At 27.9% G+C, this 19,713-nt stretch overlaps 1 protein-coding gene across 1 annotated transcript; it reads left to right on the top strand.

The window, feature by feature from the left end:
- Positions 1 to 18,372: 18,372 nt before the first annotated feature.
- LOC136969646 (glycoprotein hormone beta-5-like) lies at positions 18,373 to 19,306 on the top strand. Its single transcript, XM_067263916.1, has 3 exons — positions 18,373 to 18,506; positions 18,582 to 18,780; positions 18,852 to 19,306. Coding segments are annotated over exons 1-3 (420 nt in total). The 5' UTR covers positions 18,373 to 18,504; the 3' UTR covers positions 19,071 to 19,306.
- The last annotated feature ends 407 nt before the right edge of the window (positions 19,307 to 19,713 follow it).

Below are 19,713 nucleotides of genomic sequence, written 5' to 3'. Positions count from 1 at the left end.
ATCTTATTTTCAAATTAACAAAGCTATTCATTGAATATTAATGTATTCCTTCACTTTCGTTTTACCTTTTTTTAATATAACGATGTTATTCATTGACTTCGCGTGATAAGAAATAATTTTATCTCACGAGAATAATTTTAGTCCCATTGGTATAAAGATCTAAGCAAAAGCTCTGTTTACTACAGTTTTGAAAATTAGTTTTTCAAATATGACTATCGGATTTAGTACTTCGATTGGTACAATTTGTCAGAAAAAAAAAACAACCGAATCGATGAATACCGATCAATTTAATTTTTATGTTCGTTCCGGTAGAAATTCTTTTATGCTTTTGGTTTTCAGTTTTACTTTTCTGAGCAGAAAATTTTCGTTATATTCTTAGTTCAAGCTTTGTTAAACGGCATAATTTATATTTTTATACGTTCTAAGAAAAATAAAATCTGTGACCAAAAGAAATAAAATCCACGAGATTTGACGAAGCGAAATTACTTTAAATTTTATTAATTTCACTTCCAATTTTTAAGTTATAATTTTGATTCTGTTTCTAACTCCTCTCTAATATATATATATATATATATGTATGTATGTATATATATTAGAATATACGAATATATATATATTCGTTTAAATTAAATTGTACTTTTTTGTTCTGAATATTGTTTTTATTTAAAGACATTTCTTTCTTTCATTCGCTTTTTACTTTAATTTTTATAATTTAATTTATAGCTATCGTTGTCCAAACAAGATGCAGACAGAATCAATTAGTTAACGTACTGCAAAAACAACTTGTTACCTACTGCTAATTAATTTCCTTTGGGCAGTCAACTTTCCCCAATAAATTGTAAACACGAATAATAAGATTAGTAACTGATATAAAAATTGTTTAGTCTATAAGTGTTGTTTTTGATCGTTAACATGAATTTATTAACGAGAAAGAACGAGTTACCATGTTATAAGCCAATACAGTATTATGAATATAAATTAACGAATCTTTAATATTGCCATCCCAATAGTAAATAAATCAACGACATCGCAATATTTATTTAATTACGTCCTTGTTTCGAACTATTTTGTAGCATATACGTATTGAAAGTTACGTAAAGCAATAATGTCAACATACAAACTGAAATAAGCATTTTCAATGAATTACTGTCGGTCTGATCGTAACTTTTGAGTAATTATCATCGCAGGGCACATTTTTAAATACTTTATTCTGTAAATAATAATACTAATAGATATAATTTATATACTTTCTAATTTGCTACGCGCAATTACTGACTTATTGATATCGATAGGTCAGAATGTATATTGTAATTGTTTTAAAGCTAGAAGTTCCTAACTTATAAAATCAATTCAATTTTATTTTTAAAATATGGAAATTTGCTATCAATCGTATATTAATTGAATAAAATTTTCTTCTGCTGTCAATAGGCTAAATCATAAGAAAATTCTTGAGGATTGGATTCATGAAGTAAGTCAATGCGACCCACGAGTGATCTGTTAAAAGAGTCGCCTTTCTGCGGGAAACTAGCCTCTATTTAGGTGTTAGATACATAAAGAAAACCTGGAAAACTCTAAGCGATCAGCCCGTTGGTCGGGCGCTAACTCATGACCAGTGTTCAGTAGTTTTATCCACTCGGCCATTGATAAGGACGAACTCTTGATGACACTCTATATAAACGAAATACTAGCTTTATAGATTATTAATTAATTTATAAATTAAAGATTAAATTAATAATTTAATTAATTAATTTTTAGAATAATGAACAATTTGATATATCATCATTGAAACTATGAAAAGATATACTTTAATATGCATTGATATTACACTACACAGTTATATTTTAGATTCTATATGAAACTTTTCTAATTTTTTATTATTACGAATCGAGAAAAATGACAGAATGGTGGAATTTATTATGTTTTCACATATGAAATAACATTTTTTTTAATAATTCGAAACTTTCTCCGAAAATTAAATTAATATTGATAGACTTATGTGTTACATATAAAATAGTAGGAAAAATATTTGATCAAGCATCAGTTTTATGAAATAATAAATAATTCATTTTTAATCTCTCTCTTCGAATAAAGTTGACCTTTGTAAAAGGAAATGAAACCAAATAAATAAAAAGTGTAATTCTAAAAATATACATTACTTTCAGCAGAGTCGTAACTAGCCATTCCTGTGCCCTGTGCAAGAATTTGCATTTAGGCCCCCTAATTTATTTGGTTTGGAAAAATAATAAAACAAATACATTACAATAGATTTTTAATAAAATTTATTTTAATTTAATTTTTTTGATTTTCATTTCAACAAATTCATTAATTACATCATCATAATTAATATTTTTAACGATATTGTATTTTATTGAAATAATAGAAATATTGGATAATCGTTCTTGTCCGATAGTTGATCTTAAATAATTTTTTATTAATTTTAACTTGCTAAAACGTCTCTCGCAAGAAGCAATATAAAAGGGAAGAGTTAGAAATATTCGAAGAGCGACATTGACATTTGGGTAAGACTCAATTAAACCAAAATCATGAAGAGCCTGTAGAATATTAAGCGGAGATGCAGTTTCTATATTTTGTATAAGAGTTGTTACTTCAAACTTAAAACTTTCAATTTTACTTGTGAATTCGTACTTTTTTAAATCTTTGCTATATTTAATAGCGAGATCTGCAGCCGATTTTTTAAAATTAGCAACACTCATGTATTGTAAAGATGAGTCATAGAGAAAACAAAAATCGTCACAGATAGTTTTCATTTTTCGATAACGCCAATCTATTTGAGACAAATAGAGTGTCAAAAACACTGTAAATTTGTATTTTAAATAATTTTTCGGGTGTCAAGTTACTTCCTTCATCTGGTGTTTCATCTATTTCCATTATCTTAACTCTTTTTTTTTCGTTTATTAAGAAATCCCTTTTCTATACCCATTTCTTCAGCCAAATTTTGTACTTCCTGGAAATTTTGTTTAAAACCTGTATCTCGAAGCCCTCATAATGTACTACGTAATCCAGCAATTAATTTTGTTCCACAATCTATTGACAAATCTTTCTGTTCTAATGCTTTATTTGTTCGATCGATGCATTGTAGAATTTTATTCCATATAGAAAGAGTACAGATAAATTTATAATTAATTTGCAAAATCAATTTTGCAATCGTTGCAGCGTCCTTTCATTACTTCAGGTAATTGTAAATACAGCGCCTTTACTGCACTGGCCTTTGATGACCACCTTGTATCAGAAAAACTTTTAAGTGATAATTTTAGGCACTTCATTAAAATGTTCCAACGTATTGTTGAGGACGAGAAAAAAATTAAATAATCTCTGCACAGTACCAAAAAAAGTAATCATTCCTGAAGTTGTAGATGCAGCGTGGACACCAGCTAAACTTAGATTATGAGCTGCACAAGGTACAAATATTGCTAAATTATTAATTTTCAAAATACGTGCACTTACTCCTTTACATTTGCCAGCCATATTGGCACCATTGTCAAATCCTTGCCCCCTGCAATCCCGAATATCCAATTTATCAACTTCTGGTTTATTTAAAATTTCAGTCGATAAACCTTCTCCCGTTTTTTTTCATGTGACTGAATAAAGTTGATGAAGCTTTCTTCAATCGTTACCTTTCCATTACAATGAGCATGGACATATCTTATCATATGACTCATTTGGTCTTTTCTTGAAACATCAAGGGTGCAGTCGAATACAATGGTATAGTACTTTGCTTTCTTAATTCTGCGTATGATTTCATTTCTAGTTTTGTCCCCAACTAATTTTATTATTTCATTTTGAATAGTGGGTGAGAAATAAAAAACCGAACTTTTTTTATGTTTTTCGATATGTTCCTTTAAAGTAGTATTATAATGGCTAGCAAATTCAATCAAATTTTTAAAAATGCCGCAATTTGGATCGCCAATAATTTCATTTAAACCTCTAAGAGCAATATTATTTCTGGCACAGAATAGAATAGCATCTAATATTATTTTCAATATTTCACGCCATATCATTTTTCCTTGTTAATATATAATCATTAATTGCATTTCCTAATTTTATATATATATATATATATATATATATATATATATATATATTCCATCACTTTCCATTTCACATACGAATTTCGGTGCTCCGGAGAATTTTCGTGTAAGAGAATAACCGGATAAAGATGCTTCCAATCATGAAATCCTTTTTGTTGGTCTGAAAGATTATGTGATTTGTGTCCAAAAAGCATGCAAGGAAAGCAAAATACTGCATTTGATTAATCGAATATAAAATCCACTTTCTTTTAAAAAATTTCTCCATTAATTTGTTTAACATAAAATCAGTCTTTTGTAAATTTTTTCACTGAATCGTCTGCTTTCAATGTGTTAAAGTTAATGTTGTCGCCTTGATCCGGACCATGTGTGACAAGGGAATATATTAATTTATTAGTAATAGTAGGCCAGGAAAGGGGATCGTTGTAATTTAGCAGTTTCTTCTGGAACAGTAGAGCACATATTTTGTACAGTGTTATCGATTTGTGAGACAGTGCTTTGTGCAGGTTCGTCCTCTTTTGAATTATTATGGGGCAACTGTGGTAAAATATCTTCTAAAGTAATAGATTTTACTTCTTGCAGTGGCTCCTTGTTTTTGCTTCTCTGAGAATTGTCGTTCATTGAAGGGGTAGATGTCAAATGTAGTGTTGTATCATCAGCTTGTGAAACCCAGTAGTAGGTTTGGCCTCTTCCGCACTTCCTCCGTTCTCTGGTGTTTCTGTACTTAGCCATTTAACAAATTGTTGCGACATTGACTTGCATTCTTCTAATTTTCGTTTCCTTATATTTCTCTTTTGTGCACCCGACAGTTGCTTAGACATTTTTAAACTAGAACTAAACAAAAATATTATTTTTAACAAGTATGAAACTGTTAGTATACAGTTTACAGTATCTTATAACTATTATTTATAGAGCGAATGCAAGCACATGATGAAATATCATTTGCTTGGATGCTCTCGTATCCCATATTCCCATGTCTTTTTCCAACCAAACATTTTACAGAAAATAATAAAAACCTAAAAATTCGTTGCATATAAAATTAATTATTAAAATTTTACTATAAAACTTAAATGTACATTAAAAAGTACTAAACGAAATAGTCTACAAGTACATAAAAACTTAACATTGCAAATCACTTCACTATACAAATACAAAAGTACAAAATTACATACAGAAATAACAAAAAGCCAACATAACAAACTTGACAGAGGTAGCCAAGCACGTCCGTCACGTGTCTGTTAATGAAATCTTAATATTAATCAAATAATGTTGATATTATTATTTGCATTTTTACCTGTTTTCACAAACACAAATCTAGTGACTACGTTGCTGTATTCACACTGTAACCTAACTGTAGATAACCTGATTTGAATTACGGATTCTGCCCCTCCGATTCGTCACAGAACTCGAATAACTAAATATCGTAACACAAAAACAACTTTAATCCTTAATTTCGCTTTTGGACTCCACCACTTCACTACTGCTTCCACTCTCTCCCGATCTTCTACCTACTCTTCTGTCCCCCTTTTCCGCCTTTTCTCCCTTCCTTTTTATGGCCCTTTCTCTACATTTTCTTATTCATCTTTACGACTGCATGAAAATAGATTGCACCTGGTAGTGGTCCGTCTGGATATGCCGGTTCCCGTCCTCACCACCCGGCCGCCCCATTGTGGGCCTGGCCGAACCCATAATGGGCTTGCTATACTATAAGAGGCCCTCTTAGTGCCCACAGGGCGAAAAGAATTACAAAAAAAAAAATAGCATCTGTTAATTAATATTGTTGCCCATAAAGCTATATCACTTATTAATTCCATGTCTATATCGAAACATTTTTTTGGACTATTTCTATCTTCTGCGTTTTCGCAATCCCTTTTTTCGGTAGCATTTTAAAGACCTCAGGGGTCCCTTTGGGGCCCTACGCGGCCGCATAGTTCGCTTACCGCTTAATCCGCCGTTGAGGTATACACCACATATGTGTACCACTATAAAGCAAAAAATGATGTCAGAATTTCTGTACCCCTTTTACAAGCTTGAGACTAAGATATTATTCGAGAGTTACCACGTTTTTAATTCAGCAATTAAAAAAATCCCCCGGCAGATTTACTTTTGTTACGAAATGTTACCTTTACAGATTTCTAGCTCTGCATACTGTAGAAAAATGAAAAAATACGGTTTTGTATATCGTAATAATATTAGTCGTTGCCAGAGAGTGCTATAAAACAGAGAAAAATCTGTAAATTTGAAAACTATAAACATGAATTTAAATTTCTCAAAAAAATAAATTAAAAAAATTTCAAAAGTCGCTACTTTTGGCTGATTTGTCTGCGGTTGCGCTACGTCACTACGTCCCTCTAAAAGTCGCCACGGTTGGGAACACTGGTGAGCAGACATCTAGGGTCTAAGTAACTCAAAATGTAATCGCCAAACCGCGCTGTAGAAAGGCGAAAAAATTTTAAATTTAAAAATATAATTTCTTGTGAACAGCAGTTTGGGCCCCCCTTCCAAGTGGTCCCTGTGCGGTTGCACCTGTTGCATCTGCCTAGTTACGGCTCTGACTTTCAGTTTGATATTCATCTCCTTCTCCTATAGATTGGTATAAAAATGTTATTCTTTAATAATAACTTTTTATGCACTTGAAAATATTACTTAATTTAAAAAGTTTAAAACTAAACTTTTAATTAATTCTACATTTTAAAAGTCATATAACTTGGATGCTGATTTCTTCTTCTGTCATAAAAATTCTGAATTTTATTTAGCTAAAAAATTAATAAGATTATTTCTAGGAAAAAGGAAAAAAATCTAAAAATTTTAAAATAAAAATAGAATTTTGAAAATATTTTTATCAACGTTATTTAATAAACTAAATGTAAAAATAAAATAGAATGTATTTTAGCATGTTTTCATTAAATGTTTCTTTCGTTCAACATTCTATCTGCTTTTATTCTCTGTTTATATAGCATAATATACAGATTCATGCACTTGAGAAAATTCATAATTTAGACTGAATAGCTCATTCTTACCGCAACTTCACCACCATCGTAGCAAGGCTTTAATGTAAAAACAATAGTTGGTGAGAGTTAAACGAACTTATTGTTCTCACTTTATAACTCACCCATTCATAACACTTTAATTAATACGTTAATAATTACTTAAATATTCTTAAATATAATAAACAAATCCCCCATACAGGTGGACAAAATGTTGAAAGACTGTTCATAAATGAATTTAAATAACGATAAAATGAAAAAGTCAGTAAAGGAAATCAAATGTTTTAGCATTTTTGTTTATTATCACAAAGCAATATTTTTATTATTCTTCTTGTCTTCCAATATTGAAAAATGTAAGATGCTCAAGATGATGTGACGATGGTTCTAACTATAAAAGTCTTTTATTAAGATAAAATATTTTTAAACCACTAAAATGTATATTGAATTATTTATTGGTTACATTCATAATGATTATTTATTTATGTTTTTAACAATTTATATAATGTTTATATACAGTTATACCTTGATATTCACACCCCTTATATCCGAATTTTTACAGTAATATTTTAATATAAGATATAAAATACAGTATACAGTTTTCTTGCTGTCTACTTACTGCACGTTAAAACGCAGTTCAAATACATTTCTAAGGAATAAGTTACAGTATTTTTCCATACAAAATTCTACTAGACAAAATTTTATCGAACAGAATCCCACCAAACAAAAAATACACGTTAGACTACATAAACTTAGCATTAGAATAATATATTTTTTAGTGTTTATTAGTGGACATAACCATATGCTCGTTACAAAGGCAGGTTTTTGCAGAAACCATGATTATATGAAAATAAAAATAGTTATAAACTTTTATTTCTAATTTATTCAGAAATAAATAAAATGGGAACATGCGTGTAGATATTCCATGAAATTCATTTCGGCATACCCACTCATCACTGTTAAAGTTAGTGAACACGGTAATTATATTGTATTCTCTAGGTTTAACAGTGATAAATATGAGATTATTTTCGTTCGATTTTTACCGTTCGTGATAAATCCGTCTCGTGCGAAAACAGTTCCTTTTTTTCTAAACTTGTCTGTAAATACTAATTTATCTTATTTTGTTTTAATATAGCAGTCTTCGGTAATTGTTTACAAACATTTACTAAGTAAAGGTATCCTATTGAGGATTGCTGCGTTATTGACATCTAGATAATCTTCATATACGAGTATGTTTATATTTAAAGTTAACATAAATTTCATTATTTGTATAAACTAACCTCTATAAAACTCAATTAGAGTTATCTATAAGGAAAAATTCCAAATTACTCTTTGTTTGTTTGCATTTCTCTCTCATACCGATTTGCTCCCGCTAAAATATGGGCGCAGACATTTTGTTACATACGGAAAAAGTGCGGGTACCGATTCTTATTGGTCAAATTTGAATCGCTTCCGATTTTTTTCGGCTGCAATTGAAATTAGAGTATAATTTTTATCGAGTCGATTTAGTCAAATCGTTGCAATTTTTATCTGTACAAATCCTTGTTGGCTGAGACGTAAATTGCTACAATTTTCAAGGAAATTGTACCGTATTCGCTCCCCTATAGAAATCGTTGATTCGCCTGTTTATATTCTCGACAGCTATAAAATGGAACTCCTTCGTCCTGATCAACTTTTATGCAAATAGCATTCATCCGAACATTTTGAGATTACAGTCACATTATTTTTTAGCATAATTAAATTAATACTCATCACATAATCTATAGTATAAAAACTGAAAGTTCTTTTTATAATATAGTATAATAAAATAAATGAATAAGTTACTTAAATATAATCCGGAATTTATTAACGAATTTTCAAACTGATATTTAAGAGATTTCATAAGTTTTGATGTAAAACTTCAATTTATTTTTTCTTATAAATCAATAAAAAAAATTATAATTTGTACATTATAGCATCAGAATCTCGGTTATTTATTATTTAGCCAAGTTTACTGCAAGTACGTGTGTAGGATTTTTAAAAGGGTGGAGTTTCGAAGAAAAAGCACAATACAGTAGAGTGAGGACTCGATGAACGGGTACAAAATAAATGTAGTTTAAATAGTATACAACATATTTTTTCTTATAAAATGGGAAGGGTTAAACCCCAAAAAACTGTGCACAACCTTGTAAGATGTCAAGGAAATTTAGATATTAGTAGGTTCTGTATATTTTTTATATTAACTTAATCCTCTCATTTTTACAATGATTGCATTGCACTAGGTTTTTTTCTCGATAACACTAGTTATATAGCCAATACAATCAATTTCCTCCATTTCCAACAAGAGTTTGACTACAATGGAATTGGCTACTTACGTGAGAGATAAGCAAACGAAAGCCGCGATTGAAAATTTCTCGCTACCAATCATTCGATTGATCAGGAATTAAGTGAATGAATTGAAAAATGCACACTTTTACACATTCATATCAGTGTACCTAATTAAAACAAAAGAGCAAATTCACTAATTCAAAAAGTATTATGACGAAAATCACGAATTCAACAACTCTTGTGATTTAGAAAAAATTTTAATTAATTTGATTCTCTTTCGTTATTTCGATATTAAATTATTTATTTTCAGTCTACAATAAATTATTAATATTTAATAATTATATTTGTGAATTACCTACGTCTGATTATTTTAATGTCATAATATATTTAATTAGAAAGTATTAATTAATTCATCTTTCTGTAAAACTAATAATTATACCAACAAAAATTACTGGATAATTATAGTATTTCGACTGAATGCGGATAACAGGACTTTATTTTCAATGTAGAGATATAACAGTCATTTCTGCTTTACTGAAATGCCATTTCAAGGAAGTAGATAGAACTATGGTATATCTGATCATCAAAAAATCGCGAAGAAATATTTTTGGAAAGATTTGGTCCTTAGATCTTTTTACATCTTTTGAAAGATCCTTTTGAACTTTCTCTTAAGATAAAAGAGTGATCAATTTTTCAACTTTTACAGTCTAGTTGACAAAACTTATCATCCTTTCAATCAAACTTTGAAACAATATCTTAAAGATTGCTTGTATTGAAGATTATTAAAAATTGATTTTTTCCTATTTTTTCGTTATTAAAAATATATGTCTTTAACAATTCTCTTCCTTTAGTTTTCTCGCAACTAAAAACAAAAGAAAAAGCAATTATTAAAGATATATTAATATACAAATTTTTTTTTACTCAACTCTACAAAACTGGCAATTCTCTTATTTTTTATAATTACCTTTACATTAATTTAAATAGTTATAAATTTTTTATTGTTTATAAGAAATATTCATCAGAATTTCCGTTCGCAGATAAACTTCTTTTTCAGTATCTTAAACTTTATTTATTTGATTAATGTAACTAATTTTCTCTGAAGTCTCAGACATTTGTTTTAACTTTATTTAAATTTCAGGTTTTATTCTTGTTTCGAATCGAACTCATTAATTAATTAATTTAATCTTTACGATCTGTTTTTCTAATTTGAACGTTAGGCATTGCTTCCTTAAGGAGTTTTCTCTGTCGCATTTATAAAATAAAAATCATTTTCTGAAATATTTTATAAAGAAATTTCATATCTGATTCTTTAATATAGAGATTAATCAAGGGTTTAATGATCTTTTGATTTTGTTTAACGACGTCTATCGAAAACAAAAAATCGGTCATACGACACTTAGCACCTCTTACACAATGCAGGTTTACTCTTTCTAAATCAGGTAATGCTAGACCGTGTCAATACACCCGGCTAAACAATAATTTGTGGCAGAAAAAGCTATATAAAAGTAAATTATTAGACTGGGATGCAATAAATACTTATTGTAACCGCATGTCATAGGTCCGATGATTGGATGTTATTAAAAGTATAACAGATAAATGAGGACATTTATGCAACGTGCAATCGTTAAAGAAGGAGAATGATGGCCTCTGCGTGGATGTAGAAAATGCAGTATTCTACATTTTCTCAGGGAGAAAGTAGCTTTAATTTATTACATTTTCAGTTGATTTTTTCTTCTGTGTACTTTGTTTCATAAATTATGAGGTGATTTTACTTAGTAAACAGTTCATTTAATTTATTTATAGTACTACGGAGCAAAGGGAATCGTGTTTTTAGACAAATAATATTATAGATATAAGAAAACCTATCTCTTTTCGGATTCATTTGCATCTCTACAGTTTTAATATCGGAAAATAGTCTCCATGGCGACCACGACTAAAGTAATCGTACGTGTTGTTGCTACAGTATATCAATCGAAGATGAAAGATTATTGTATCTGTCGGAAAAAACTGTTATTTTCCGTAACTTAAATAAGAAAAATGTAGGCTCATATGCTTCTTTTGATGTATACTTTTAAGAATTAAACGATATGAAACGCATCATAAATTTTTATCGGTAATTTGGTTAAATTTTTTTTTCCTTTCCTAATATTGAAATGGATTTAAGGTTAGATATTCAGGAGACAAACATAAAACACTCTCTTAATGGAAACCATACTTCAACTTTCCTGCGAAGAGAATTACTTTTATTCGATTCTTTAAAGAGGGATTTTCGGATGAAAGAGGAGTTTTAAATTTTCATCATATTATAAAGGAAAATATTCTGATTTTTATCATAGAAATTTTAATGCTGTTCTAGTTTGTTAAAATTTTAAAATTGAAGATAATTTTTATTTCTGTACTCTTGCTAAGAACAAACAGCTGAATATAATTTTTTTCTATTTTAATTCCCAATTGTTATTGTGAATAAAAAAGGGAGAGATTTCTTATTTTGCATATTTAAATAGAACTTTTTTTAAGTTTATGTGGATGTACAGCATATTTCAAAATATTCTCAAGATGAATTTTCTTCAAAATTTAATCCTTTTTAAACAAGCATTATATTTTTAAATTTTCCTCATTATTATAAGCGAAAATAGATAAGAAAAAAACAATATAACAAAAATTTTTATTTTTCGATTAAATTTTCCTTATCTCATTTTAGAAGGATTCTTCTTCTGACTTCCTTAATTAAGGAGATTCATTTTTGTTGAATAAAGGTTAAAATTTTCAAGAATCTCGTCACGATCTTTCTCTAATTAATGTCCATCATACATACAAAGCCCTTATAATAATAATTTTAATTGGAAATACTCAAAATACAGAAGAAAAAATTAATCGTTAGATAAATTTATGACATAACAGAATAAAAATTTAATTATTATTAGTAAATATTTGTAATTTAATTAAAACTTGTTCGAATTTCTAACAAATTATTGACACAATTCATCAGCAACTCTTTATCGATTCTACTGTTTATTCGAATAACTGAATTTAATTAACATAATTTGATGCAATGCTATCGATCAAAACTTCATTGCTATGAAAATTGCGTGAAAAAATACAAGTAACAGGTGAAACAAAAACAAAATATTTTGAAAATATAGCATCTGTATGAGTTCTCACACTATTTCGATCAAGACTTCATATACTTTCCATGCGATTGAAGTTGCCTGTGGAGACAATTTTATCTACAAAGAGTAAATATTCCTCTCGGAATTATAAAGTGATTGACTACGAGTGAAGAATCGATGTTGATTTAGTTTATGATGATATCTTTATTCATCCATGTATAATGTAATATGGTAACTTAATTAAATTCGGATGAGAAATATATATATATATAATCATTATTTATAAATCAGATAGTTCGTAAATTTGTTAAAATATGCCTTATTTATAATTTAAAAATTCTATAAATATAAACTACATAAATTATACCTTCGAGTTATTTTTATAAAGCAAGAACCTTAGCAATCTACATAATAACAATTCTATTCATATTCAAATAGAGTAATATAATTTTATACATATTGCTCTAATGTATTAACTTATCTCAGAGTTTTATAATTTGAATCGAAAAATACCGCTGATATTTATTTCCTATATTAAAAAAATCAATGGTATTTTCCGATTCAAATTCGAAACTTGTAAGAATCGCATCACCCCTATGAGAAGTATTCACGAGAGTTCAGTCAATATGGGTTTCCTTCATTTAAAATTCAAAAATATTTGTTTTTTTACTGTTGAATGAAGTTTGTTTGTCTAATATAATTAGGCCGTCGTTGTAATTTTTCAGTCGTGTAATTCTGCTCACGATGTAAAAAAATAAAAAAATAAAATAAAAGAGAAAAGAAAACTAAAGCTACTTAGCAAAAGCACCAGAATTCTTTAATCCAGTTAGTAAGACCACATCTCTACTTTTGTTTCCCGAAGGGTTGTGGGGTGTATGACCAAATAATAAACTCGATCTTAGTAGATATACACCACGAACAAAAAATACTAAAATATTATTTGGTAAATATCACTTTATCACTATTGCAATCGGTTAATTGAGTTAGTTGAAAATTAAATACTGTATATCTGTATTATTTCAATACTTTTTCAACTTGAATTCAATGCGTTTTTTTTAATGCGGTCCCTATCCCCCGCATAAAAACAGGTTTGACTGTACTAATTATTTTTTTAAGATAATTATTACGGATTTTTATATGAATTATCAACAAAATAACAATGAAAAAATCAAAAATAATAATCCGTTATAAATTAATTAAATTTTATTTATTTATTTTAAAATTTATATCAAACCACTTCACATTAAAATTTTTATAAAAGTCTTACCTTATATTACACAATGTAATTTAATTGCCGTAAATGATTAACAGATCAAAAGAATAAAAATAATAAAAATAATGTAAAAGATCTGGAAAAATTGTTTTTTAAAATAAGAAATAAAAGAGGAAAAGGCAAAATTTTGCTAATTATAATGAGTATTATTATTTAAAGATTCTTATTATAAATTAATTATGCATTTTTAAGGTAAACGTAAAATTAAAATTCTGTTCATTTTCATAAATTTCATTAAAAATGAATAATAACTGCTTTGAAACTCATTAATATTAATGAGTAATCAATATTTTGTTAAAACTTCACATTATATACAAGAGAAATATTATTTAAAGTCCACATCTATACATGTTTACAAGAATTTTTTTTTTTTTATTCGAGAACTTCATACAAAAAATCATTCTGTATCTATACGTTATATACAGTGTAAAGCACCTGGAGTTCGTTGTCACTTTATACAATTGAAATTCTATTTTTCAATATCACAAAAGTGTTTTCTTATTTTCCTTTCGATTTCGATAACATCCTCCTTTTCAAAGTTATTAAATCTATAGAAATTACAAGAATAATATAGGAAAAGTTGTGATTTTTTTTAAATACAAAGACAATATTTAGTTAGTAAAAACTGTTTTTATTTTCATGTATTTTCATCAGTTAAAATACATTGCCTGAAACAGTGCGAGAATTGTAATAATAAGATTTGTGTAAGCTATTGTTGAATAAAATGCAAAACTTAATACGATTATGCTAAAAGATACCATGAAAACTTTGCAATATCATTTGATAAATTACACCGTAAAAGAAACTTTACCTTATTTTAAATATATGTAATGTAGTAGTAGTAGTTCAGCTTCAAAGTAACTCGTTAATGAGATATAATTATATTCCATGTTTAAAAATTAATTTTTTATATTGACCTCTTATATTTACCATTTAAATAAAGAAATGTGAACTATTAAAAAGTGTTTAAGTTTTTTTTAAATTAATGTATTTGTTATCTAAATGACGATGAAATTATTTAATTAGAAAATTGAATATTTTTAGGGGAAAAAAAGACTTATAAAGAAATTACTCTTGTTTTAATGAGCCAATAGCGATAAAATGTGGTAATGCCATTTTATCCACATTTTTTAACTGAACAGTTAAGAATATTATACCTGAAGCATACATTGTGTAAAAAAAGGATAAAAATAATTTTAGGGAAAATGTTACTTTATTCACAAAAACATCCTGTACATGATTGCCATTTAAAATGTCAGCATTAAGATTTGTGTCAATGGATGGATTGATTGAGGAGAAACGCAATGCAATACATGGATGATCGGCCAAGGTAAGTGCCTCCTAGGACAGTTTCTATGAGAAACTGATTCTTATTTAGGTGTTAGACAAGTAAAGGAAACCAAGTATGGATGGAAATTGTACGTGGAAAGCCGTTGGTCAGGTGCAAACCGGCAATCTACTACTAGTGTTCAGTAGTTTTATCTATTCGGCTACTTGGGGTTCGATTGGGATCAATGTATATAACATTTGTGTCCTATATAAGGAGACTGCTACCCTGTAAGGTAGCAATAGTTTGATTTTATTCGATTACGGCAACGCGACACATGGGCGATTTGCCTAGGAAGAATGATGCCTCCCGGGAGATCTTTTATGGGAAAATGACCCCTATTTAGGTGTTACTAACATGAAGAAAACCCGGAAAACTCCACGTAAGAACAAACAGCGTGGGGCCGCGCCCGTTGGCGAGGCGCGAACCCACGACGGACTACCAGTGTTTAGTGATTTTATCCACTCGGCCACTGGTGGGCGTAAGGCAGCAATAAAAATTTAATAAAGCTGAAAATTCGATTATTTAATTAAATTCTTTATCATATGCTTATTCTTATTTTTTGATTAATCATGCTTATCTGAAAATCATTTGCGTTGCACAAAATATTTTTTTTTTTCGAAAACTTATTACAATGACACGATAATGTATAGTGAGTAGAACAATTATCAGAAATTCTACTTATCGATTTTTTTCTGAACTATTTTAACAAAAGATTGTTTGTAAAATCCTCGGATTTTGTAACATAAATCACGGGTGTAATTAACTCATTTGATAAAAATCGATCACTGGAATAAATGCAAACGATAGTCGGACAATCATTGAGCACCTTTAAAAAATCGTGCATTGCATCAATTACACTTATTTTTAAATGTTATTTTACTTTGTTATAAATTATCGTATCATCTAATTTTTCTTCTTCATACTCCGTTTGACTCAATATAAATCGATTTGAAATTTCGAAACTTCAAATTTAATTAATTTTTTTTCCCTTATTTTAACCAGTACAACACAATCTTCTTCATCAGTGCCAACTCTAGGTATGATTAAACTGCTCAGGTGCACAGGATGACGAGAAAAAATGGGCGCAAAATTTACGCTATATTATTCATTGACAAACCCAGGGCGCTCCAAAACTTCTTGCACAGGTGCAGATATGGCTTGAACCTGTACTATTCTTCATAAAACATTATTATTATTAATTTAGAAAAGAATCGTTTGAAATTAACTTATATTGGCCTTTTTTTAATACACTTCTGTATATTACTATTATTTAATACATTAATACTGAGTCTATCGAGCGTGAGAAGTATTATAATTGCTTAAGATTTATAAGCAGGATTTCGTATTTACTTATTGAAATAATGACAATTTTTCGAATATTATGATTAATAACGTCAAGTAAAAACTCTAATGTCAATGTCAAACCAATAAGATTAATTCTATAGTTATTTAATTCATATATTTTATAAAGTGAGTCATATAGATATTTCAAAAAATTAACATAATTTTTTTTAAATACCCAAAACTTCGAATTATTACTTTATATTATATTAAATCTATCGATTCTGGTAGAACTGTAATAATCAACATAAACTATTACCTATACATCTCCAAGCAATTCTTACTGTCCGCCATTGATACAGTAAAATAAATGATGAAAATATTTGACAACTTTAGCATTTAAATGATTGAAATAATATGAAAACATGAATTATTTTATTTTATAACGAATTTATTTCATTATATTTATTAAATGCATATGTATATATATATATTATTTAGATATCAAATTTTAAACACTATCATAAAAAAGACGCATGCGTATATGCTATATGTAAGTGTTTTCTAAACGAATTAACAAAGGTGACCCAAATAACCGTGCTGGATAATCGAGATTCTATTTTTTATCATTTATTTTCCTTCCGCTTATCTCGGAAAGAGTATGGGAATGTCACTAATTCACTTAAAGTTATTCTTTTTTTACAAATAATTTACTCTTATTCTTAAAATTGAATTAGTATAGATTAACTGGAATAAAAGTTTAAGCATCATTAAAAATTATATTAGTTTTAAAAGTAGACATTTTTTTTATTGCATTGCATATGCGACACAGATGCGTTGTTATAAAATTAATTCCATATTGGATTATTTGGATTATTTAGAATATGAGTAAAAATATTTTACAAGAGATAAAAAACCATAAAAAATTTAATTATTTTCTCGCCATTTAATCATTCTTGTTAAATGATTTTTTCACGCAGTTGCGTGAAAACGAGCAATTTTAGAATTCGATGAATGAAACGTTAGTGTGACGTCAGGAATTATTCGTAAATTGCATCCAATCATATTTGAAAACAAAAATAATGAAATATTCGAATTTAATTATGTATGTGATCCCCTCCCTATTAAAATAAAAAATAAAAATATATAATTGTATGAGTAACGAACGTGTCTCCATCTCTGAATATAAATATTAATTTCATAGAAAAGTTTTAAATTTATAAAAAAATTAACGGTAATAAATTGAAAATAAATATATTAAAAATCATATAAACAAAACGAATCTTTTATGAAATAAAAAGTTATTGATTATTTCGATTATTATGATTATCAATATAAACAAGTAGTAATATTATTTAAAAATTCTTTCATTATATATTTAAATATAAGTAATTACTGGTTAGTTAGAATATTTAAATTTATTTTAAGATTTCATTAAATTAATTATTAAAATATAAATATTGAGTGTTGATAAAGCGAAATTATTATGCTGCCCTCTGTTGATACAAATATAAATTATTTAACAACAAATCATTAATATTTAAATATATAACGATTTCTTCTTGTATTGTATATGTATATATTTGATAGAATTACGAATTGTTCATTTTATTTAAAGTTACTTTAATTTGAAATTGATTTTTTAAATATAAATTATATAAAATAATAAAGGCCCATTAATGTTTACAGATTGTTGTATCAACTAAATATTTGATGTGTTGTGTTGCTATTTAGATTAACTATAAAAAATTTTTCTGTTGAATTTATCATGTACTTAATTTTAACTTGTGCTTTAGGCCTATCCATAATATAAGCATGAATAAATTTAAATTCAAAGATAGACAAACTAAAGTTGATATTTTAAAAAAATGAATAAAATAAATATAATTATACTAACTTAATTTTTAACGTAATCGCACCTTTAATTATATTTTAACGTAATTTAATTTAACTTGTTACTATCTTTTAAGTTTGTTACAAATTAATACAAATGAAGAAAGTCATTAAAAGTGTTAGTCAAAATTCGATATTGTGACGAAACATAACGTCGAGTCCACGTGACTCGACAACCAATCATCGTCAGAATGAAGGTAGTGGGAGTTGTTACTTTTGTCAGTTTGGTTGACTGTGTTTAAGCATTTAGGGCGAAATCGTATGTACGAAGTTGTGCATCATGTATGTATCCAATTGATAAATTCTTGTACTATTTATTAGTTTATAAAAAAGATTTAATTATATATTAAATTATAGGGCTACCGTACTACTCTATATGAAAATTGCGGCTATTATTTTAGGAATTTCTGCCGGGATAAATGGATATCCAGATGCGGGTTTGGGATGTCATCCACGTTCTTATACTTACATGGCTAAGCGAACCGACGAATTTGGAAGGAAATGTTGGGATGATATTACTACAATCGCTTGTTGGGGGAGATGTGATACAGCAGAGGTAAGTTAAATCATTTATCTTGAATTTTATATTTTCGTGTACAAAAAAGTTAATTTCTAAACAATTTCCAGATTGCTCATTGGAAATTCCCTTACAAAATTTCATTCCACCGCGTGTGTATCCACGATAAAGTAAAATTAAAACAAACAACTCTCCAATTCTGTGATCCAGGAGTAGATCCATCTCTACGAATCTACCGATATCTTGAAGCCAAATCGTGTTCTTGTAAAGTTTGTAGAAGTGAAACTACCAGTTGCGAACCTTACAGGACAATGTTTCCTTCGGAATAGTTATATTAACGTAATATAATTAGTCTGTAACTATCAGATTTATTTGTAATGAAATTATACCTGTCTGTATAAGCAAAAATTGATGTAAGCACATGCTTCATATCAATCTTGGATAATGTTTTAGCTGTAGATAATAAAGTTGCTTCTATATGACTAGTAACAGAAATATATCATTGTGAGACAAATCAACAATGAGATGTTCCTGTTACTATTGGATTAATAGCTTTTCTTTCAAACTTGTGTTGATGTTTCTTTGTTTTTCGAATCATCAATCACTCTTAGGAAAATTCACTAAGGATATAAGATTTTCTTTTGTTTGTTTGTTTGTTTTTGTGGCACACAGCTTTGAATAAAATAAAGATCTAAAAATTTCGAAAAATAATTTATTATACACAAATATATTTAAATTCTATTTTTCTGTCATTAAAATAAAATATTATTGCAGAATTAAAATTATAGAAAGACATTTTTATTATAATAATGTGCATGTTAAAGCAGAAGTAATTTACATATTGTTTAAAATGTATTTTAATTACAATAGATTTTATACACGTTATATTGATACTTTATGTATTAATTTTTGACAATGCTTTCTTTTGAAATAATAGGGGTGAGCAATGAAGTGATATTAATTATCGTTTTA

Source organism: Centruroides vittatus, unplaced genomic scaffold (assembly GCF_030686945.1).
Source record: "Centruroides vittatus isolate TY-2023 unplaced genomic scaffold, ASM3068694v2 contig_18, whole genome shotgun sequence".
NCBI classification, from domain to species: domain Eukaryota; kingdom Metazoa; phylum Arthropoda; class Arachnida; order Scorpiones; family Buthidae; genus Centruroides; species Centruroides vittatus.
The sequence above is the reverse complement of the archived record's forward strand: the minus strand, read 5'-3'. Positions and strand labels throughout refer to the sequence as shown.